General features: G+C 40.9%; 1 protein-coding gene across 1 annotated transcript in view; it reads left to right on the top strand.

The window, feature by feature from the left end:
• lrrc7 (leucine rich repeat containing 7) overlaps window positions 1-25,199 on the top strand; it is an 82,261-nt gene that overhangs the window by 34,096 nt on the left and 22,966 nt on the right. Inside the window, 14 exon segments of the mRNA XM_061684139.1 lie at window positions 1,657-1,859; window positions 4,795-4,912; window positions 11,060-11,138; window positions 11,399-11,479; window positions 12,332-12,397; window positions 16,794-16,857; window positions 17,574-17,648; window positions 17,740-17,884; window positions 18,892-18,964; window positions 21,993-22,122; window positions 22,245-22,360; window positions 22,607-22,676; window positions 24,385-24,484; window positions 24,850-24,974. Coding sequence (XP_061540123.1) covers window positions 1,657-1,859; window positions 4,795-4,912; window positions 11,060-11,138; window positions 11,399-11,479; window positions 12,332-12,397; window positions 16,794-16,857; window positions 17,574-17,648; window positions 17,740-17,884; window positions 18,892-18,964; window positions 21,993-22,122; window positions 22,245-22,360; window positions 22,607-22,676; window positions 24,385-24,484; window positions 24,850-24,974 — 1,445 coding nt within the window.

Below are 25,199 nucleotides of genomic sequence, written 5' to 3'. Positions count from 1 at the left end.
CTAACGGAAAATGGCACCAATGTTACGGTAATTAACTAATTGACTGCACTGCACATGCACTCAAATACCTGCATAGAATGCATGTTAAAATGTATAAAATAACAGATTCGTGAAAAACAAAGGCATATTGTTAGGAATGTGCTAATGGCTATACTAAAGTACATACTACGGTATAACTAGGCAAGAAAATACACTATTTCAACTTGTAGTCTAGCAGAACTATTAACCTGCTCAATACTAGTGTACACTTCAATACAGGTAGACCTCACACAAATGACTAAGTATAGTTCTGTGCTCTATTGAGCATAGTTTCTTTTCTACTGAAGCTATTATAAATTGTAAAAACAATAAATTAGAGATGAAAAAAGAGCAAGTTTTATGCTTTCTTGTTTTTGTTTCAGAGCACAATATATATCGTCGCGTAAAAAAATCACGTCAGCTCTAGTATTTTTTTGTTTAAGAAAAAAATGCACAATAACATAACTGAAATAACATTAAACCGACCAACATAATTATAAAAAATGAAAAATATCAAATGTGATTAATTTAGAATTGCTTTATTTTTGTGGTCCAATCAAATTATTCTTTAAAAACAAATTAAGGAAACTGACCTTAATTTATGGTACTTGGTATTGTTGCACAACATTCAGAGGTAGTCACCGCAATCAAACCATTTCTGCAACTGTCAGTGAGACTTGTGCGCCTGTCAACATTTCTGCCAACTCCTTGTGAGCAAAGCTCTAACTGTTTCAGGTTTCAAAGTTACCCTTCCACAGACTTTGTGTTATAGCTCCTTCCACAGATGTTCAATAGGATTTAGATCAGGGTTCTTCAGGGTAGTCCTTTGTTGGCTATTTTGAGCTGTATTTTGGATTATTGTCTTGCAGCTAAAACCAAGCCTTCTGACACTGGGCAGCACACTTCACGCCAGAATGCCTTAATACTTTGGAAATTTAATTGAGCCCTGCATCTTCAAGACACATTTTGCCAGAAGGAGCAAAGCAGCCCCCCAAAATAACCAAGCTTCCTCCTTGTTACACAATAGATACGGTCTTATTTTCATGCACGACACAGTTAAAATTGTTGATACCCTTCTGTTGAAAAACAAACACAACAAAACACAATGGCCACTGATATAACATGAAATGAATGAGACTGGATTGTGCCATGTGAGATGAAAACTGGAGCTTTTTGGCAAGTCACATCAGTTCTGTGTCTCCACATGTATAAAAATGAAGCATACAAAAAAAAGAACACTGTACCTCATACACTTGTTCAGTTGTGGTTTTCAGCTTTAGTTGTTCCATGCCGATCAATCATAGTAATTTAGGATAAAGTTGTGAATTTCATCTGTAATATCTAGGGCATGGGAATGGTGCCCCTTTGTTATAGCCGATTCATGCATTTGTATTTCAAGCCGGAATTTAGTTTTTTTCCGTAAGGAGTCCTTCCAGAAATTACAGTTTCTAGAAAATTTAATTTGCAGCCATAAACTATCAGTTGTGAAACAACCAGTTGATGGTGTACCCCACCTATGCCCACAGTCTAGTTGATGGTGTACCCCACCTATGCCCACAGTCTACTACCATGAACAGTATAAGCAGTATAAAATGATGCACTTAATTGAATGGTCTTCTTTTCTTCTTGCTTCTATAGTACAGTGTCTAGAAATGAGCACAAAAAGGAAGCTGATTGGCCGGCTAGTGCCATGCCGTTGTTTTCGTGGGGAAGAGGAAGTGATCTCAGTGTTGGACTACTCTCACTGCAGCCTGCAGCAGGTCCCTAAAGAAATCTTCAGCTTTGAGAGAACTCTGGAGGAGCTCTACCTGGATGCCAACCAGATTGAGGAACTACCCAAGGTAAAGCTGAAGTCCAACATGTCTGGTGGATTGGATTTCTGACTTTGAAATGAGCTTTTCAATTTTACCTTGTAGTTTGGAGACTCCATTTATTTTATTTATTTATTTATATCTATTTAATAGTTAACTAACCTAGTGTTCAGTTCTTCAACTCTTAGCGGCTTTTCACACTAGCACGCTTTAGTCCTTGGGCAAACTGTTCCCCCCCCCCTTGGTGTGTCTTGTTTAGTCTGGTGTTTTGTTCATCCGGTTCCAAACAAACTGACGTGGTTTAATTGTGGTGAAGAAGCAATCCGACCTCAGTCTGATCGAATGGGCAATTGATTGAAATGTTATAAATTAAACTCCCACTGATTACCAGAACATATCTTGAGTTTAGCATGCATACAATTAACATCAATGCTAAACTTTGCAGCAGCACATTTTTTTTAGTAGGATAATAATTTGCTCAAGACACCTCCTTAACTTACCCTCATCTATTCGACTATGGCCTGGTAGATTGTCCAGATAGTTAAGTCATTATTATTTTATTATCTTCATGTTCCATGTTTTGGTTATTAATACTTTTTCTTAAGTGTGTAAGCCAAATCTTCTTCCTGTTTACATTCTTTTGCCGGCTGTTGACCTATAATGCCACTTTTCCACAGCAAAATTCCGACTCTGTTTACTTCTATGGTTGGGTTTCCACTTAAAATAATAGAGTGGAAAAGCGAGAAAACCATACACGTCTTTTTATTTATTTATTTATTTTTTGTATATATGACCTCGTGGTGTCCTGAAGTATATAGTGTTTTCCAATGGAAAAGTGTCATCACTAGTTGAGCAGTGTCAGGCCAATGGTACCGTGCAGTGGGCATAACACATTTTTGAGTCAGACCATAGAGAGTAAATTACTGGCATGAAAGCATCCTAATAGTCAAATGATGAGTTATAAAAAGAGAGTTTAATAGAAACTTGACTCAGGTGGTATAGTGGTCATATTTCAAACCTTAAGGTCGTGGTTTTAAGATCCAGCCCTGCCAAAGTATCTTGAACCCTGGTTTGGTTCTGCTACTGCATCATCAGTAGGGATGGGCTCCAGCACGCCCGTGACTCTAGTGTGGATAAGCGGTACTGAAAATTTATGAAATGTTGTGTTATACATCAATACTTAACTATATAAATAATAAATAATGTGCCTCTGGATGAAAAAGCAAAGCTTCTGACCAGAATGTACACAAGGTAGACCCCTCGCTCAGTATGTTTAATTGAATGGAGCCAGCGAAACTCTTTCAAAATATCCAAACTTTCGCTTTAATTCTCACCAACATCCTTTCTCTTTAGCAAACCTTTCAACCAATCTTTTAAGAAATGTGATAAAGTATAGTATACTTTATATACAGCATCAAACGCCTATACAGGCTGGCTGTTCAGGCTTATTGAACAGTTAAAATAACTGTTCAATAAGTTCAAATTCAAAGGGCTAAAAAAAATGCTTTTACAGAGTGTAATCATGAAATCCAATCCAAAATGGAATCCAAAAGAAACAATTACAGTTTACACAGAAAAGGCAGTCACATTAGGCTCCAAGCACCAACTTGTCATTTGAAATATTTGTCAATATAGTGCATTGTCAAGGACAGGTACCGCTCCATTTTTCTGCTTAAGGTCAGTCATGCTTGCATAGAACTCGACAGCTGTAATTTCCCTTTTTATTTCACCCCGATATTTTTCATGAAGTTCTGCCCAGCCGTGAACACTAACAAAACGAAGTGCCGTGTGAAAAGGCCTTAAACTATGCATTCACCCCCTGGTAATTGGCGGACGACTGGTTGAGAAAGTGCTCGATTAGATATGCAGCAGAACCACCAAAAGTAAAAAATTGCGGACGATCAGGTTAATTTAATCATGGGAGCCAAAATCATGATCACTATTAAAATTCAATTTATTGTGCAGCCCGACAATATGTGCTTGCTTCAAGATGTTTATTTGTCACTCCGCCTTGGAGTTTACTGTAAAAAAAGACTTGTGAAACAAATAATTAAACACTCAACGTCTGCTACCTTAATGCTCACATACAATAATGCAAAAACTCATCGACATTCTAATATTAAATATATTTATAATAACATATAAAGTATATTCATATTGAACATTTCAATAATTAATGATTTTCACTTGTAAATGTGTCTTGCACTATGCATAGTCACCGTCAACGGACACATGGGTTTTCTTGGCCGCATTCAGCTGCACTGTGATTGTATCCTGTTGTCCCAGTGACGTCCAGCAAAATTGTTATTTGCACAGTCATTCAACTGACTCATATACACGATCACAGTTGAGGAAAGGAAACAGTTTTTACTTTGTCACATTGCAGTGAATGAGCCAACAGGCACCATAACCTGAACTACAAAAAAAATTAGAATGCCAGTCTACATGCACTTTCCGAGATCTTTCGTATTTGTCTAAAATGGCATGTACATAATGTTTATATGCAAATTTGGACGCACCCACCAATTTCATGCTTTGTCATAAAGTCTGACTATTACAAATGTGTACAGTATATGCTAACAATTAGGCATGCATTATTGTGTCTTACATTCTGTATATTTTGGAAATGGGATTTTAACAGTCTTTTAGTAATGTTGGCATTTATTTATTTTTTGTCCTCATGGTTGAGCGAAATAATTTTCAGTGTGCACTGCTGATTGGTTTTGTGATCTGCGCAATGAGTGACCGGGGAGTTGTCCTGAAGTGTACAATACCAGCTGTAATGGCAGTGATATTTTAAAACATCAGAAGGTGCATGCCTAAAGTTTAGTTGATGTTTTTGTGTCATTGTAGTACATTTTTGGGATAGGGTTTAAAATGTATTAATATAAATTGTATTTATAATATATATATATATATATATATATATTAATATTATTCCTTTTTATTCTCCCTCTTTCTATAGCAACTCTTCAGCTGCCAGGCCTTGAAGAAGCTGAGCATGCCTGATAACGACCTCTCCAACCTTCCAACCACAATTGCCAGCCTGGTTAACCTCAAAGAGCTTGACATAAGTAAAAATGGTAAAACACTTTTTTTCCAAAACAAAACAAACAAACAAAACAAAAAAACTCTAAAACCACTGGAATAGATGATGATGTTAGTACCTGAGTTACAATATGTGGTCCATTTAGATGAAAATAACAGCTTCATAATTTTCTTGAAGGCAACTGGCTTGTATTAAAGTCCATGTGAAGTGAAAAAAGTCTTCTAAATTTGACACATCACAGAGACGAGTGTTGTTAACAACCCAAAACAAAGTAGTTAAAATGAGGCTTGAAAATGGTGGAAAATCTCGCCTTTCTGTCACCTCTCAAACGCTGTGGGTGTGTCCACTGAATGCGCTGAAACCACGCTTCGCTCAACTGTCAATCAAATAACACATATCATTCTTATGCCTACACATCCCTTCATATTTGAGCTGCGAAAATACATCCACTTCATCCCTCTGGTGGCTGCAATATATCTCACAGGGTCGTCGCAGGGCTTTCAACAGACATTTTAAATGCATATGAGCTTTCACACACACACACACACACACAAAAAACCTATTTGTGGCTTTCCCAGATGGACAGCGGCTGCCGCAACAGCACCAGAACCAAGCCGTCATCAATGCAGTACATAGATATAGTGCAGTAAAAAACAATTGGCCCCCTACTCAAATTCTTATATTTTTTGCATAGTTTACCCACTTTAATGTTTAAGTCAAGTGTATTTGTGTAGCCCTTAATCACAAAAAAAGTCTCAAAGGGCTTCATAGGCCCACAGTTGACAAAGACTGATAAATCCCCAATTGGGCAAGGGAAAAAAAAAAACATTTGGTGAGAAAAGAAGAAACCTTGAGAAGGGACCACGTATTGTCAACTGGGAAACATTTATCACAGAGTATGGTGCTGTACAATGTTAATTAAGGGGCATAAGAATCCATTTAAAGAGATGAAGCACCGCAGGTACATGCATTCAGGAAAGTGGTTCTGCCTCAAGACCTGGGCCCTCATTTATCAAAGAGTGGGTAAAACAGGTTCTAAGTTTGTTCGTACGTCTGACATTTAATATGTGTAAGTCCAAAAAAGTCAGCATTTATCAAACGTAGTGGCACCTGTCGCACGCACACCAGTAAGTAATGTCTGTTGATAAATCCATCCAGTCCTAATCTGCCACGCTCGCGCACGCTGAGCCTCATTTGCATAGAGAACATCAAACACAAATCTGATTTTCCTAGTAAAAATGAAATACACGAATGAAGTTTTTAAATGGTGATTTTATTTATTCAGGAAAAAAAAATATTCGACGCTACCTGGCCCTGTGTGAAAAAGTAATGCCCCCTTGTTAAGTCATTAATTAACTGTGGTCAATCAAATTTTTTCTTTCATTTCAAATTACCACACCCAAGCCTGATTGCTTCCAGACCAGTTGAGTCAAGAAATCATTTAAGTAGAACCTGTTTGACAAAATGAAGTTGACCAAAAGATCTCAAAATGCTGCAACAAAATGCCAGAATCCAAAGAAATTCAAGAACAGATGAGAGATAAAGTAATTGACATCTGTCAGTCTAGAAAGGGTTACAAAGCCATTTGTAACATTTAAGATTCCAGGGAACCACGATGAGAGCCATTATCCTCAAATGGAGAAAACATGGAACAGTGGTGAACCTTCTCAGGAGTGGCCGACGTACAAAAGTTTCCCCAAGAGCACAGCGACACCACATCCAGGAGGCCTCAAAGGAACTCAGCACAACATCTAAAGAACTGCAGGCCTCAGTTAAGGTCAGTGTTCATGACTTAACAATAAGGAAGAAACTGGGCAGAAATGGCATCCATGGCAAAGTTCCAAGGCGAAAACCACTGCTGATCAAAAAGAACATAAAGGTTTGCAATAAACACATCTGAATAATTCCCAAGACTTTTGGGAGAATATTCTATGGACTGATGAGACGAAAGTTGAACTTTTTGGAAGGTGTGCGTCTTGTTACATCTGGCATAAATTTAACCGAGCATTTCAGAAACAACATCATACCAACAGCCAAATATGGTGGTGGTAGTGTGAGGGTCTGGGGCTGGTCTCTTCTTCAGGAACTGGACGACTCGCTGTGATTGATGAAACCATGAATTCTGCTCTTTACCAGAAAATGTTGAAGGGAAATGATCAGCCATCAGTTCATAACCTCAAACTGAAGCGCACTTGGTTTCTGCAGCAGGACAACGATCCATAACACACCAGCAGGTCAACTTCTGAATGGCTTAAAAAAAAAGAAAAAATTTAATAATCCTTAAAAAGTCCATTCATGCTCGAAAACCCTCCATTGTTGCTTCATTAAAACAATTCTTTAAGCAAGGGTGGGCCAAAATATCTCCACGGAGATGTGAAAGGCTCATTGCCAGTTTTTGAAAACTTTATTTCAGTTGTTGTGCTGAGGGTGGCCCAACCAGTTATGAGGTTTAGAGGGTTGTGACTTTTTCACACAGGGCCAGGTAGATTTTAATCATTTTTTTCCCCTTAATAAACAAAATCACCATTTAAAAACTGTAATTTATGTGTATTTGGGTTATCCTTGACGAATACTTACATTTGTTTGATGATCTTGAACATTAAAGTGTGGAAACTATGAATTTGAGAAGGGCCCCCCATTTTTTCATATCTATATTTATCTATCTATCTTTCTTGTATCTATCTTAATCTGCATAGCCCTTCTTGTGTCTATCCGCTTCTTCCATCTTCCAATTGCACCATGTTGTTGTGGTTAAAAACAAATACAGTAGAGTGTATTGCATGTGGAGACATGGCAAGGCACTAAGGATCCTAGGTGAGTAAAGACAACCTGTGGGAACCATCCACACCGAAAGGTGTCACAGCCCGTAGCCACAGAGGATGCTACTGCAGAGACCATCATGACCGGGGTACACCGTTGGGGGCCTCCCCACATTGTGCAGAGGCCCCCCAGCCCCCCCGGTCCGAGGAAACTGCAGTACGAACACACTACCCAGCGTAGAGTCTCCCATGAAGAGACACAGAAGTTAAATTTAAAAAGATTACAATGATTTGCAAATCATTTTAAATCTGTATTTAATTGAACACACTACAAAGACAAGATATTTAATGTTCAAACTGATAAACGTTATTGTTTTTAGCAAATAATCATTAACTTTGAATTTTATGGCTGCAACACGTTCCTAAAAAAGCTGGGACACGTAGCAAAAAAATATTGAGAAGTTGAGGAATGCTCATTAAACACCTGTTCGGAACATCCCACAGGTGAAGGCTAATTGGGAACAGGTGGGTGCCATGATTGGGTATAAAAGGAGCTTCCCTGAATTGCTCAGTCATTCACAAGCAAAGATGGGGCAAGATTCATCTCCTTGTGAACAAGTGCGTGAGAAAAGAGAAGAACAGTTTAAGGACAATGTTCCTCAATGTACAATTGCAAGGAATTTAGGGATTTCATCATCTACGGTCCATAATATCATCAAAAGGTTCAGAGAATCTGTAGAAATCACTGCATGTAAGCGGCAAGGCCGAAAACCAACATTGAATGCCCGTGACCTGCGATCCTTCAGGCGGCACTGCCTCAAAAACCGACATCAATGTGTAAAGGATATCACCACATGGTCTCAGGAACACTTCAGAAAACCAATGTCAGTAAATACACTACGGCGCTACATCCGTAAGTGCAACTTGAAACTCTACTATCCAAAGCAAAAGCCATTTATCAACAACACCCAGAAACGCCGCCGGCTTCTCTGGGATGGACTGATGCAAAGTGGAAAAGTATTCTGTGGTCCGACGAGTCCACATTTCAAATTGTTTTGGGAAATTGTGGACGTCATGTCCTTTGGGCCAAAGAGGAAAAGAACCATCCGTACTGTTATGGACCCAAAGTTCAAAAGCCAGCATCTGTGAAGGTATTGGGCTGTGTTAGTGCCAATGGCATGGGTAACTTATACATCTGTGAAGGCACCATTAATGCTGAACGGTATATACAGTACGATGCCATCCAAGCAACGTCTTTTTCATGGACACCCCTGCTTATTTCAGCAAGACAATGCCAAACCACATTCTGCACGTGTTACAACAGCGTGGCTTCGTAGTAAAAGAGTGCGGGTACTAGACTGGCCGGCCTGCAGTCCAGACCTGTCTCCCATTGAAAACGTGTGGCGCATTATGAAGCGTAAAATACGACAACGGAGACCCCGGACTGTTGAACAGCTGAAGCTGTACATCAAGCTGTACAAAGCTTCAACAATTAGAGTCCTCAGTTCCCAAACATTTATTGAATGTTCTTAAAAGAAAAGGTGATGTAACACAGTGGTAAACATGACCCTGTCCCAGCTTTTTTGGAATCTGTTGCAGCCATAAAATTCTAAGTTAAGGATTATTTGCTAAATACAGCAAAGTTTATCAGTTTGAGCGTTAAATCATATTTTGTCTTTATAGCGTATTCAATTAAATATAGGTTGAACATGATTTGCAAATCATTGTATTCTGTTTTTACTTATGTTTAATACAACATCCCAACTTCATTGGAATTGGGGTTGTAATAGGATAGATGAAAAAAATAAATAAATCAATAAATAATTGTCTCAATGATAGCTGGGATAGGCTCCAGCACGCACGCGACCCTTGTGAGGATGAAGCGGTACAGAAAATGGATGGATGGATGAAATGAATTGCACCACTTAACCACTGATGCAAATGAAGGTGGTCATATTTTTGTATACTAGGAGAAGGGTGCCTCATGGTGGGGCCCAAGTGCTTCACTGGACCCCATTTTAGCCACGGCCAAAAAGTCAGGAAAACTGAATTGGTGAAAATCAGTTAAACGCTGTATCGCCACAGTTCGGGACTACATATCGTATTTTCACGGCCATATGGCGCACCACATTAAAAGGCGGAGTCTCAGTTACGGAGTCTATTTCTGTATTTAACACATACATAAGGCATACCATACTATTGGGCGCAGGCATGGTAAAACATACGCTATCTTAAAACATACAGTAGCATGCATGCACGCTAAAACAACGTTTTTAAAAAGGCAGCAGGAGCAAAACTGAGTTTGGTTGTACTTGAAGTTATTTAAAAAAAAACATAATTTTAATAGTGATTCTGTTAGTGTTTTGTGATGCAATAAAGTTTAGTTTACCACTGAACAATAAAACATGATCTGGCTTGTGTTTTCACAGTCGTGTGTGTATGAAATAGCTAAAGTTGTGTCAGCTACAGTATGTAAATAACATGATGTGGAGATGCGGTAAATAACAAGACGTGGACATGAGAACCAGTCATGTCTACACATACAAACTGAATGTTTTCACATCAAACAGCCAACCACTCCCTTTGAAGCCAACAACCCTCTTTGAATCTTTCATCTCTTGCCCCTCCCTTGAAGAGACACACGCCTGGTGAATGTCTCCCTCTTGTAGGTCACCACAATGACAACGTTGTAACGCGGCAATATCTAATGCCATCCATTAAATAAAGAAAGCGTGACAAGGTACACTGAAAGTATTTTTAAAGAAACACAAACTATTTTTAATATGCTATAGTGTTTAAAGAGCTTTTTTTCCCCTTTCGCATTCTACTCTCATCTATTGGCTTCAAACTGACAATCCTCTGTTGACCAAACGAGCTACACAAGTGATCGGTGCGCCAATGAAAGGGTGCCGACAACTTGGCCAGTGTGATTAGGATATTTGGGATCCCTTTTAAAATTGAAAAACACAAAAATGTGCACCATACTAAACTGAACTGTCCTGCTTAGTGGAAACTGCGGCATTTATTTATTTATACCACAGTGGCTTGAAAACAAATTCCACTTCTCCACTGCTGGAGCAGCCCAGGAGCAAAAGACACAATTATTTCTTTCCTCAGCTTTAAAGATCTTGATCATCTCTACTGCCATAACAATCTTATTAAGAAGACAGAGGAATTGGAAAAGAAGGACTTGGGAAACAACATCAGCATTTCGATTTTTCTCATAGAGCCACAGTAATTAACCACTGTGCAATTAAATCTTGTAATCACAGTAATTTTACAACTTTCAAACAATCACATTTCAGAGTTGATAAAACCTTATCTTAATGTCTTACTCAACAAAGATGGAACTATCTGAATAATGTATAACCACAATGTTCTCTTGTCGCCTATTTTTTTCTACCTCGTATCTTTTCTAACAGGTATCCAGGAGTTTCCAGATAATATTAAATGCTGTAAAGGCCTGTCAGTGGTAGAGGCCAGCGTCAACCCCATCACCAAGTAAGATAGCATCAGACATCTTGGAACAAATGATATGACTGTTGTGTCTATACTGTAATATTTAGCCAATTTGACTGGAAGCGGTACAACAATGTACAGCATTTTATCTTTGCATTAATTTTTTTTTTAATGTAATAGTAAATCTATTATAGAATTGATATAAATTGAAATATGGACTAGAAATTACAGTCATGGTCTTATTTGTCATGCCTTCTATTGGATATAGAGTGCTCACTCTTTTTTTTTCTTGCCTTCCACAGGCTCCCAGATGGTTTTACGCAGCTCCTGAATCTGACTCAGCTCTTCTTAAATGATGCCTTCATGGAGTACTTGCCAGCGAAACTTTGGCAGGTAATTCTATGCATGGTGTGCTGTCTTGAGTGACAGACTTATTGGAATTGATTTCCTTTACCAGGGGCTTTTTTCAGTGTTTTGGGAATGATGGATTGGCTTGAAATGACCAAATTCTAAGCCGAAACTCTGTGGAAATTAACATTCCAAATATTATTCCACTCATTATGTATTTTGGGGCATGTGTATTAGTAGTTCATCTAACCTTAGTGTACAGATACTGTAGGATTGGGCCTCTTTACTCTAATAGGAATGATTCTTGCTTTGGGTGCAAGAGGCACCGGGTTCACTGCTGTTAACGCCCAGGCTTTGATAGTGGGTGTCACATAAAGACTCCAGATGGATGATGATTATTCCTTGGTGCGATCCAATTGAGGCATCGCAGTGGGGCATGTGGTTCACCCCCCTCACAGTCAATGTTCCAACGTTTACATCCAAGCTCAGACCTTTCTGTGCAGTGTTTCTAATGCTGATCCAGCTGCAGACACAGCCGGCCTCTTGTGTGGCAAGCGAGAATTCCACTGAACCACCAATGCACTTTTTTGATACTCTGTAGAAATCGATGGATAGATGGATGGGATTCAATTCAAAATGATATTGACTAAATAAAAACGGACAATGGGGTCTTTAATTTTCCATGTGGATAATTTTGGATGGCATTTCATTTTTCTTTTAAAGTGAACGTTATCATCATTGTAACCGTATTAGTCCTAGACGTAATGAAATATTGTATATGTAGTACAAGAAAATTGGCTTTTTTTATATAGTTATACTAAATCAACTGTGGCCTATTTGTTCTACCTGACGAAGAGAGTGAAGGAAATAAAGATTTGGGTGTTTGTTTTTGGTAGACTCTCCAAACTTCGAATCCTGGAGCTGAGAGAGAACCACCTGAAAACAATGCCAAAGTAAGACTCAATTTGTGTTTGTGCTTGTGGTCTGACTGCTTTGCATTTTTTTGCTCTCTGACAATTTACATGTTGCTCCACACTAGGGCTGAGTTTGCTGTAGAATAAAGTACCATACAGTACATACGTGACAGGCGTTCTTGGATATTGGTGTAGCCATTTCTAAATGGTTTAAAAGCCTGACATATAAAGGTGTGCTTGATTTGTTTTTATTGTGGCCATACTCTCACAATGGCCACCGATGGAATAGCAATCACTGTCACTGGCTGCAATGAATCTTGTCCACCATTCTGTTATTCCATTCTGATTTACTTTAAAGAACCCCGTATGATGAGAAACATATTTGGACCATGTTTTTGAGTCAACGGGGCCACCGTCTGGAGCCAGGTCTGGAGGTGGAACTCAATGCTGAGCACCTGGTGGCCGGGCCTACACTCACAGCCTGAAGAGGCAATGTGGGTTCCCCTTTCCATGGTCTCACTGCCTGTGGGAGGGGCTACGAATCGGGTGTAATATGAGCTGGGTGGCAGTTGAAGGCAGGAACCTTGAGCTATTCGGTCCCCGGCTGCATAAGCCGGCCCTAGAGACGTGGAACATCGCCTCTCTGGCATGAAAGGAGCCTGAGCTGGTGTGTCCAGGTTGACAGGTTCCGACTAGACATAGTCGGGCTCGCCTAGACAATGGAACCAGTCCTCCTCAAAGGGCTCTGTGCCCCTGGCACAGAGCGGGTGTGGGCATACCTTTTGTCACCTAGCTTGGTGCCTTTATGTTGGGGTTCAACCCAGTGGATGAGTGGGTAGCCTCAGTCGGCTTTTGGGTGGGAGGATGTGTTCTGATTATTGTTTGTGCCTGTGCACCAAACACAGCTCAGAGTGCCCATGTTCTTGGAGCCCTTGGCGATGGTTGATGCTTGGGACTCCCTTGTTCTGCTGGAGAACTACATCACTCACATGGGCACTGTGCTTTGTTATTGGAATGCTGTGATCCTCACAGATATGGTGTCTATAATGAACACCATATTTAAGTGTTAGTTTATCCATATGCACAGTTGACACCACGACACCCAAGGCCGTAGTTCGATGATCGACTTTGTGGTCGATCAATTGTGGGAAGAGCTGTCAACTGATCACTACCTGGTGTTGTCTTGGCTCCAACGGTGGCAAGGATGCCGGTCCAACCTGGCAGACCCAATCATGTTGTGTTGGTCTGCCAGGAAGAGAAGAAGCTGTCTGGTCCCCAGTCAGAACGTCACCTCCAGAAGAACTCCCTAGCCACATTGAAAAAAAATTTCTCCTTTACCTCAACTGTCCCCGGTATACCCCTCAGCTCAGGGAAATTAAATCACAAGGATGACAACTCTAATGTCTCTACAAAAAAAAAAACGGTCTCATCACATCAAATGCTGGAAATATCAAAACACTATTCTCACTCCTCAACAAAATTCTCCCGCCACCCAACTCTCTACCTCCTCACTGGACACCTGCAACATGTTAATGCTGTATTTCACTGAAAAAACTCCAAATATCCACTACCACCTTTCACCTGAACCCTCCCCCCTCTGTCAGTTTTTCTCCTCTTTCACACTCCGACCCTTCAGAAATTGCAGCTCCCATTCATAATTCCAAGCCCTCCACATACCAGCTCAAGCCCCTCCCCACAACCTGGGTCAAATCCAGCCTCTCCTCACTGCTTCCCCTCATCTCTTCCAATATCCACTCTTCTCTCTCCTCCGGCATTGTCCCATCATTGACCAAAACTGCAGCTCTCACCCCTGTTCTTAAAAAACTTACCTCGGACCTCAACAACTGCAATAACCTGCACCCCATCTCCAATTTACCCTTCATTTCCAAAGTCTTTGAAAAAATAGTTACCACCCAGCTCCACTCTCACTTATCACTTACCAGCCTTTACAAGGCTTTCCAGTCCGGTTTCTGTCCCCTCCACAGCACTGAAACAGCTTGATTGAAAATCACCATTTCATCACCACCTCCTCATTCCAGCTGACTCCTATTCCTCATCCTCCTTGACCTAAGTGCTGGCTTTGACACCATTTCACACCAAATCCTCCTCAATAAACTCTCCTCCATTGGCATCGCCCACACCCTCCTAGACTGGTTCCACCCCTACCTCAAAGACCGCATGCAGTTCATCCAGCTCAAGTCCTTCTCATCCAACCCCTACCCAGTCACTTCAGGTGTGCCCCAGGACTCTGTCCTTGCTTTTAATCATCTACTTCCTTCCCCTCGGCACCATTTTTCAAAAATTCAGTTCTCTACCATTGCTTTGCGGATGACACCCAGGTCTACCTCTCCTGCAAACCCAACATTTCTCTTCCTCCCTCCTCTTTCACCTTCTGCAAATCAGAAATTTATACTTGGTTCACCTCTAACTTCATGAAACTAAACAGTGATAAAGCAGAAGTACTACTTGTCGGCACCAAATCTACAGTATCAAAAGTTAAAAATCTATCCATCACAATTGATCACTCCCTCCCCTCAGGTTAAGAGTCTGGGTGTCATCCTTGACAGCAGACTATCTTTCCATTCTCATATCAGTAACATAACCCTGTCAGTTTACTTCCTACGCAACATCAACCAATTCCGCCCCTCCCTTACCCCGCATACTGCCTCTATCTTGGTCCACAGTCTTTTCACCTCCCATCTTGACTATTGTAGCTCCCTCCTCTTCGGCCTCCCTCAAAAGTCCCTCCATAAATTGCAACTGGTCCAGAACTCAGCCGCACGGATCATCACAAAGACCCGCTCTTTCCACCACATCACCCCCATCTTCCGGCAACTTCACTGGCTCAATGTCAAATTTAGAATTCGTTCAAACTCCTCGACAGCTTCTAGGTCATCCACAATCTCGCCCCTCCATACTTGTACGACCTCCTCCACATCGCCACTCTAGCTGGCACCCTCAGATTCTCCTCCTCCAACCACCTGACTGTCCCACCTGCCAGTCTCAGCACCATAGGTCGCTCTGCTCGCCATTTCTGGAACTCTTTGCCACCAGACGTCTGCAACTCAGTTTCTTTCACCACCTTTAAATCCAAACTCAAAACCCACCTCTTCAAGATCATCTTCTCACTGTAACATCACTGCCCTGTATTTTAGTTTTTGTATTTGTTTTATTCTCTCTGTATAATTCTGTTTTTATTGTTGTTTTATTGAACGTACAGTGTCCTTACGGGGCTCAAAAAGAGCTTACGTGTCCTAGGTAGGCATGGGACAAAGAATCCACGTAGACCATGTTCCGTGCTTGCATTGTTGAGGTGACTGACCAGAGCTGTGGCCCTAAGGTGGTCACTGCCTGGTGTAGCAGTAATCTCCAAACCCGTTGTTGGACACTGTCTGTCAGGAATGCTGTCAAGCTCAATACATTCATGCAAAAGAATAATTCATGGCTTCCTGCGAGTATGTCAGCTTTGTTTTTAATTAAACTGGCCCTGATTTCACACTGAGTAAGTAACTTTGTTATTAAATTGAGATGAGATTATCATTATTTCAGTATTCTTACTTTTTGTGAATATTTTTTGGGGCAGTGTGCAGTGAGATTTTTCAAATGTAAAATACGTTTCCTCAATAAAGGTTTGGAAGCACTCCCCTAATGGTTGCTGGGATGAAGTTCCATTCTACTGCATCTTTAACAAAGAACACAGATTAACTGAAAACACTTTTGTGAGTGGGGTGATGCAATCCCCTTTAACTGCACCTCTAGTAAACTGATGTGCAGTTGTTCTTATGTTGACAAACTCCCTGAGAATGGGAGAAGTCAAGCCATGTATGATCATTAGACTAATATCCATATATTTAATCGTTTTCCCAATTTAAAAGTCATACAGTATTTATTAAATATTGGATAATTATTAAAAAGTACTAATTTCTTTTCATGGATGTTAAGTGTTTGTTAATACAGAGACTGTAAAGATTTTAGAGTGGTGGTGCTAGCCTGTGACCAGGTTGTGAAACACAAAGTCATATGGGAAATAAGCCATAAAGTGCATGTACATCTGTTGACATATACTGTTGAATAAACCTGAAATTTGAAATGTTTTATTTGATGCGGTGACAGACATTTTTTCATCTGTCTTGAAAAACAGTTTAGAATCAGTCAGAAATCCAACCTAGGCTACTTTCTTTCAGATATTGCCAGATTGCTATACATCATTTATTAAAACCTCTCACAGGAATACCATCAATTTGTCAGCTTGAATACAAGGTTAAGTATATAGGATAACATTCAAATCTTAAAAATACAATGTCCCAATACTTAATATTAACCACTTGTATGTAGGAGGACTACTTGAATGTAACCACTGGAAATACAAAATCGACTTCCACTCAAAGATCCAAGCTTTCTTTTGATAGTAGGTGTCTGCATTCCCTCATTTCAGGTCCATTCATCGATTGACACAGTTGGAGAGGTTGGATCTGGGTAGCAATGAATTCTCTGAAGTGGTGAGAATGTTTGCTATTCAATTTAGCAGCTTGTCTTCATCTAAATGAACGCCTAAGAAGTGATACTCTGGCCAGTTGAATTGTCTCTTCTGTAAAAACAACAAAAAAATATGAATATGGATGGGATGAGAACGAGAATTACACACAGAGTTGGCAAGTCCCATTTCATGGATAGCTTCTTAGGCGTTAACATTTCAAAAGCCACTGCAGCATATGATGAATCTTCCGGAGAACTCGTCTAATTAAGGAGTGAGGCATGGGTTCTGCTGGACCATGAAATGGGACACAGTGCCATGAGGGGGCTAAGGGAGAGAAGACTGGATGGGATCTTACAGGATGTGACATCAGGGTCAGACATTAAGTTCACAGCATGGTTCGCCTCCCGCTGAAAGTCTCGTCCACTAATTTATGTTTTCTATACTCACCAGCCACACGACTCTCTGTATGGTGTAGGCCAGTTGTACTCCACTGGAAACTACAACAACCATAACAACTGTATTCTTAATACCTTTATGATAGTGTCATTTAAAACTGAGTATTAATAGCTTTGTAAAAAATTAAGATTACTGTATTTGATGAAACTGTTGTATGAAATATCATTATATACCTAATGAAGTGTCCCGTGAATGTGTCACAAGACTGAAACATGTCACAGGAACAATAGATTGTTTTCATCATTTGTATTTTGTATTGACATGTGTGGTTTATTTGATTAGCCGGAGGTGTTGGAGCAGATCCACAACCTAAAGGAGCTGTGGATGGATAACAACTCTCTACAGTCCATACCAGGGGTAAGGACACTAAGTATAAAATAAAATTTCTTTTGCTCTTTTATAGAGCTGGCTTATCTATGATTTGCCTTCCTTATCTCTCTGACTGCAGTCACTAGGAAAACTTCGCCAGCTGCGCTACTTAGACTTAGCAAAGAATCGTATTGAGAATTTGGACACGGATGTTTCAGGTTGTGAGGCCTTAGAGGATCTTTTGCTTTCCTCCAACATGCTTCAGCACCTTCCTGACTCTATAGGTAGGTGCTCAAATGCAATCATGATTTTATTCATCCATTCATCCATTTTCTGAACCGCTCATCCTTACTAGGGTTGCGGATGTGCTGGCGCCTATCCCAGCTGGTTTGGGGCAAGAGGCGGGGTACACCCTGAACTGGTCGCCAGCCAATCGATGACATGATGTTATTATTCTCGATAAACAAGAACACTCATAGAACACAGCCCTCCATCTACAACAGTCCAAACTAAATGTTTTTTTTATATCTAGGTTCAGAGGTGGGTAGTAACGTGCCACATTTACTCCGTTACATTTACTCAAGTAACATTTACTCAAGTAACATTTTCCATAAACTGTACTCAGAGTACTTTAAATGCACCGTACGTTTTACTTTTACTTGAGTATTTATGTGAAGAAAGATCGATACTTTTACTCCGTTACTGATTGACATGCCGTTTGCTACTTTTATTAATTCATTCTTGCGTGTGCGCATCTATTTTAGACTCCATCTTCGACTTCCGCATAGGGTGCCCGTTGCGCCGATCTAACGGGATCACTAATGTCATTTGACTCCAATTCACCAATCAGATGACACAAGGCAGTCACATGACCGCACACGTAAGGGCCCAATGTATGTTACAAATTTAAATGGTGGCAGGTGTGTCGACTCCCATATATATATATTTTTTAATTGTTTGATGTTCATGCTCTAATTAAAAAAATATATAATAATCTGAAGTTACTCACAAGTTACTCTATACTTGAGTAGTTTTTTTATTGAGTACTTTCTTACTCTTACTAAAGTAAATATTTGGACGACTACTTTTTACTTTTACTTGAGTCATATTATTCTAAAGTGACATTACTCTTACTTGACTACAATATTTGGCTACTCTACCCACCTCTGTCTCGGATCCAGTTTCATAGAAATGGATTCAGTAGCTTTTACTGTGCAAAAGGTTGTGATGTGATCCTGTAAACAAGGTTACTTTGCATTTATCAACAGTTATGCATTTGCATGTCTAACAGGAATGTTAAAGAAGCTGACCACACTGAAAGTGGATGACAACCAGTTGACCTCACTACCGGGAACCATTGGGAGGTAAGAAACCTCCATGAGAATACAAGTCATAATGGCCAATTCGAACCATGAACATCTGTTTTTTCCTGCTAGTTCATCGGTTGGTGTTATTTTCTGGTTCTGTGCTTTCTTTGTTTACTACTCTGTATCATTGTGCTGGCTGATAATTTGAGGTGTTGGGGCTGGGGGTGGGGTGGGGGGGCAGGAATGCAGTGTGTTGCTTGCTGCGTTGCCGTGGCATAAGTGTGAAGCCCAAGCAAGGGTGAGTAACTTTAGCACATTAGTTTGTTGCTCCAGGGTAGCGTTCAGAGACAACTGTGAGCTGTTCAGTTGTGTCACAGATACTAACAAACTGTGAGGGGAAAAAAATTATTGCTTCAATATTTCATGCAAACTAAACTTTATTTTGGTTTTGGTGCACACATGTTTTGTCATCATTTCCTCCTTAATTATTAAATCTGGTTTAAAGTCCTCGCAGACTGACTGAAGATGACCTGAAGCAAGCCCACCTAAAAGATTACATAACCATTTCACGAATATGCCGATGAAAATTCATACTTATCCATCAAAGCACATATTCAGTTACAGCAGCGAGATTAATTTATATTGTCATTATGAGGAAAAATATGGAGACATTTAAAATTAAATCCAATCTGACAGAGAATAAAGTTTCTTTGCATGTTATGAATCAGAACACAACACAAGAAACTCTATTGTAGAAAAAGATTATAATAGAAAGGCCTATTGCAGCGCTGCTCTTGCTTTTCTTTTGGCAGTTAAATAACTTTTCATTGTAATGTAATGATGTAATTGCTGTGTGAGAGACCTGTGTAACCTGTGAAGGATTATTTACATTTTCAGATTTTGCAGTGCTTTGTCTCTAAATGCTCTGAAAAGAATGTGTCTCTCTGAACGAGTCCCTGTGATTAACTTCAATAAGTAGACATGTAGACCATTATTTCCCCTCTGATGATACCATGAATACCTATAATATATCCCTCTTTCAGTCGTGAGAGTGACTTCCTTTAAAATCAACGTGTTCCCATAATTATGCTCGTGCAAATTTCTCGTAAATTCTTCGTTATTCAAGTCATATTTAGATAAGGAAAAATTGCATTTACATGTACGGATGTTTTAATGCATTTGTTTATGTACTGTGTTTGAGTATCACCTTTAATGAATGTTACATTGTTTTGAAAAATGACTTTCCCTACTCACTACCTCGACAAATATGAAACAAGATTTTGGTTATTTCTCTGTGTAATATTCTGACATTCAAAATAATTAAACCATTTTTGTACAATACATGGACAGTGTATCATACAAACTGCTGCTCGTCTTCTCCTCCTCCATAAAATAAGCAAAGCGAAGGCTTTCTTTTGCAACAATCACAAATACTGTACATATTGCCGAGGTGCGGTCTACTCGTCTGCGGCTACCAGCGGGGAAAGTCTCCCTACTTCCTTGTAGGCTGCTACGTCAGCACTTATAAATATGGGGAAGGTCGCACCTCATTTTGTTTATCCTCTCAGCCTGAGGACTTACTGTATACTGTACCTTAGTGACTAAATACAACTCTTCTTAATGAGCTACTGTAGCACCCCTTGAACCATACCGCAGTGGAGGAAAACATTGCAGCGCCTTCTTGCTTCAATGTGACACCTGGCACTGCTTTACGGATTTGTGGGCTGGGCTGGTAAGACATCTGAATAAAGGATAAGAAATTCCCCTCCTCTCCTCTCCCATCTCCTCCGACCGTATGGTGGCCCAGATGGTCCAGAATAATAATGGAAGACTCTTGCAATGTTAACAATGACTGTACATGAATGTAAAATTGTTGGCTCATTAGGATTAGTCTGCTCTTAGTCAGGACAGTGATGCTCCAAGACAAGGGGGTCAAAGGGCCTTGTTAAGGCCTATGGATATTACTGTAAATAAGTTCAGTTCCACATTAAAGCACACACTTCATATATAAAATTGAACCACATTGTAATAAACACATAGAAATCCCATATATTGATTGTTAATAAGCAGATTAGTGTGATGATTTATTGATTCTTCAATACTTGGAAGATCTCCTCAATTCCACCGACCCGCCTTCCCATGAGGAAGCAGAGTCTGGGGTCTCTGAGGTGAGCTCTCCTATCTCTGGGGCTGAGGTCACCGGGGTGTGTACTCTGAATTGCTGTTTGGTGCATAGGCACAAACAACAGTCAGGACCCATCCCCCCACCCGAAGGCAGAGTGAGACTACCCTCTCATCCACCGGGGTGAACTCCAATGCACAGGCGCCGAGCCGGGGGGCAATAAGTATACCCACATAGTGCTCGCCGCCTCTCACTGTGGGCAACTCCAGAGTGGAAGAGAGTCCAACCCCTCTCAAGAGGACTGGTACCAGAGCCCAAGCCAAGCTATAGCTAGTCAGAACTTCTCAACCTCACGCACCAGCTGGGGCTCCTTCCCTGCCAGAGAGGTGACATTCCACATCCCTAGAGCCTGTTTCTGTTGCCGGGGATCGGATCGCCAAGGTCCCCTCCTTCGGCCACCGCCCAGCTCGCACTGCACCCGACCCCTATGGCCCCCCCCCCCCACAGGTGTTGAGCCCATGGCAAGGGGGACCCAAGTTACCCTTTCGGGGCGCAGGCCCGGCCACCAGCCGCTCGCCTTCGAGCCCCACCTCCAGGCCTGGCTCCAGAGGGGGGCCCCGGTGACCCGCATCCGGGCAAGGAAAACTGATACCCATTTGTCTTATTCATCATAGAGGTTTTTGGAGCCGTGCTTTGTCTGGTCCCTCACCTAGGACCAGTTTGCCATGGGTTACCCGACCAGGGGTGTGAAGCCCCAGACAATTTAACTCCTAGGATCATTTGGACACACAACCCCCTCCACCACGATAAGGTGACGGCTCAAGGAGGGGACATCACCATCCATATGGTTTAAATCCTCATCGCATAGTAAGAATAGGGCAGTTTGCTGAGTGTTCAATCATATTCTTTATTTTTTTCCATTTTCTCTGTGTCTTCTCGTTTCTCACCATCTCTTCCACTCAGTCTGTGTCTGCTGGAGGAACTGGACTGTAGTTGTAATGAGTTGGAGTCACTGCCTCCAACCATAGGCTACCTACACAGTCTTAGGACCTTTGCTGCTGATGAGAACTTCCTCATTGAACTTCCTCGAGAGGTAATGTATCTCAATGCACTATTTACACTTTTCTTCCTGACTCATTAGGGAAATGCATCGTCCATGCAATATGTTGCATGACATAAACCCTACTATTTATGTGTGTGTGTGTGTGTGTTCAGATCGGTAACTGTAAGAATGTAACGGTGATGTCACTGCGCTCCAACAAACTTGAGTTCCTCCCTGATGAGATAGGACAGATGACTAAGCTACGAGTCCTAAACCTTAGTGATAACAGGTACACGCACGCACATGCACATGCACGCGCGCGCACACACACACACACACACACACACACACACACACAAATACTGTAAAGGAAATTCTTCATCAATGATTTTGTAGTTGCTCCTTCTGCCTACAGTTGCCATGGCAACTGGTGAGTGTGTTGCTATGGCTACATGCTCTGCAGGCTGTACAGTACGTGGGCAGAGGAAACATCTCTTTCTCATTCTGGCTCTCCTCCCTTATTTCTCATTGTCAGGTTAAAGAATCTACCGTTCACCTTTACTAAGCTGAAGGACCTGGCAGCTCTCTGGCTTTCTGACAATCAGGTAGCTCTCCCTTCTCTCCCACAAAAACATGTTCTCCCTACCTGGAGATGAATGCAGTACCGTTAATAAGGGAGTTTTCTAACCTGCTCTTAACTGTTGGGTCTATTTAATTGCTTAACTGTATATTAATCACACGTCACTCGAGCACTTTTTGCACAGTCAAGTGGTAGTACAATCATCATTAAAATACATGCAATCATCATTACAATCAGACGGTAATTGTACCTATACAAGCATTCATTCATTCAGTCATCTTCCGTTCCACTTATCCTCACTAGGGTCGCGGGCGTGCTGGAGCCTATCCCAGCTACCTTTTGGTGACGAGTTCAGTACACCCTGAACTCGTCACCATCCAATCGCAGGGCACATAGAAACAAACAACCATTCGCACTCACATTCACACCTAAGGGCAATTTAGAGTCTTCAATTAACCTACCCTGCATGTTTTGGGGATGTGGGAGGAAACCGGAGTACCCGGCGAAAACCCACGCAGGCACGGGGAGAATATGCAAACTCCGCACAGGCGGGGCCGGGATTTGAACCCCGGTCCTCAGAACTGTGAGGTAGATGTGCTAACCAGTCATCCACCGTGCCGCCTCCAATGCAAACAATTTAGCAGATATGCAACTGAACTGTCATGAAAAAGGGACATTTTGGTGAATTATGCAACATTGAGGAAAAATGAGGAAATAATATTAACAGTGTACACTTTTCCCTTACCCATTTTCAGTGGAGAAATTGCATAAACCCTTAAGTCATCAATTAGCAGAGTGTGACTTTGACACTAGTTGGCAATAATAGAAATTCAACTGTCCACACAGTCTTTTCCAAAATTACTGTACTGTACATCCATCCATCCATTTTCTGAGCCGCTTCTCCTCACAAGGGTCGCGGGCGTGTTGGAGCCTATCCCAGCTATGATCGGGCAGGAGGTGGGGTACACCCACTCACGTTCAAACCTACGGGCAATTTAGAGTTGTCAATTAACCTACCGTGCATGTTTTTGGGATGTGGTAGGAAACCGGAGTGCCCAGAAAAAAACCCACGCAGGCACGGGGAGAACATGCAAACTCCACACAGGCGGGGCCGGTAATTTGAACCCCGGTCCTCAGAACTGTGAAGCAGACGCTCTAACCAGTTGGACACCATGCCGCCTATACTGTACACTATATGGAAAAATATATTTGGTTGGCTGGCCTACAGTTTCTGCCCAAGGTTTTGCCAGTGACTCAAATTACGTGTTTGAATCATATACTGTGCAATAATAAGCATGTTCTAAGTTTTAAATATTTTTATTGGAAAATGAAATTTGTTTCAACATTTACAGTGATGATCCTTTTCCAATTTTCTGTTCACTGATTGAATGTGTGCATTTTCATGACATACTGTAAATGCCAATAATTGTAATTGTCAATAGTAATAGTGTGGTTCAGGAAAAGAAAAGATCAGTTAATATTTAAATTTTGAGTCTGTACATTTAATTATATTAAAAAAATTATGGTGGATGCATTATGCACATGTAATGGAAATTATGCACATGTAATGGAAATCCATATAACCTATGAATACTGGCATAATACACGTAAGCAATTGAGTGCCAATGTGCACCAAAAGTGATTTACAAAGATGACATGTAAGTCGTTTTTTTTTTTCTTAGTTTACACAAGATGTTGCTTGAATACTGATATGGATATGTCTGTCATTGCAGTCCAAGGCTCTGATCCCATTGCAGACAGAAGCCCACCCTGACACCAAACAGAAGGTTTTGACCAACTACATGTTTCCTCAACAACCTCGCCATGATGAGGGTACAAGCTGTGTGTGTGCGTGTGTGTGTGTTTGTGTGTGTGTGTGTGTGTGTGAGTGAAAATATGATTGCAGGAATGTGGAGTATGAGCCAATCATGTGGAACTTTCACAGCAATTTCATAAAAAGAGCAATACACAGTGTAATTAATACAAATGACTTATATCTCCGGAGTTCTGTTTTAATAATTGATGATCATGAAATGATGACCAAATGAATCTTAAAAAAAAATGTTATCCCACTTACCATGAACAATGTCCTGAGATCTTATTATAAACAAAGCTCTGGCTGGTTCCTATAGAATTCTCTTAGAAGCTTGTTGACACTTTTTGTCATTGTTGGTGCATTGTTGGTGCTCTGTGTACAGATTATCAGTCGGACAGTGACAGTTTTAATCCTACCCTGTGGGAGGAGCAGAGACAGCAAAGGATGACTGTGGCTTTTGACTTCGAGGACAAGAAAGAAGAGGAAGACAACTCCGGGAAGGTCAAGGTCCGCCTTTTGTCCGTCTGTCTTGTCTTGTCTGTATGTCTCTACAGTTTGTGTGATGACAGTTTCTGTACAGGATGACTGATTTTTCCTTGATTCACCACCTCAATTGATTTTAAAGTGCCACTAAGCAGGCCCAAAAAAATTGAATGTAAATTTGACACGCCACAGAAAAGAGTCATGTTAAGAAGCCTGCCAAATTTTAATGAATACAAAAACTGCTAAGTA

The sequence above is a fragment of the Phycodurus eques genome, chromosome 8 (assembly GCF_024500275.1).
Source record: "Phycodurus eques isolate BA_2022a chromosome 8, UOR_Pequ_1.1, whole genome shotgun sequence".
Lineage (NCBI taxonomy): Eukaryota > Metazoa > Chordata > Actinopteri > Syngnathiformes > Syngnathidae > Phycodurus > Phycodurus eques.
This window is presented reverse-complemented; position numbering and strand designations above follow the sequence as displayed.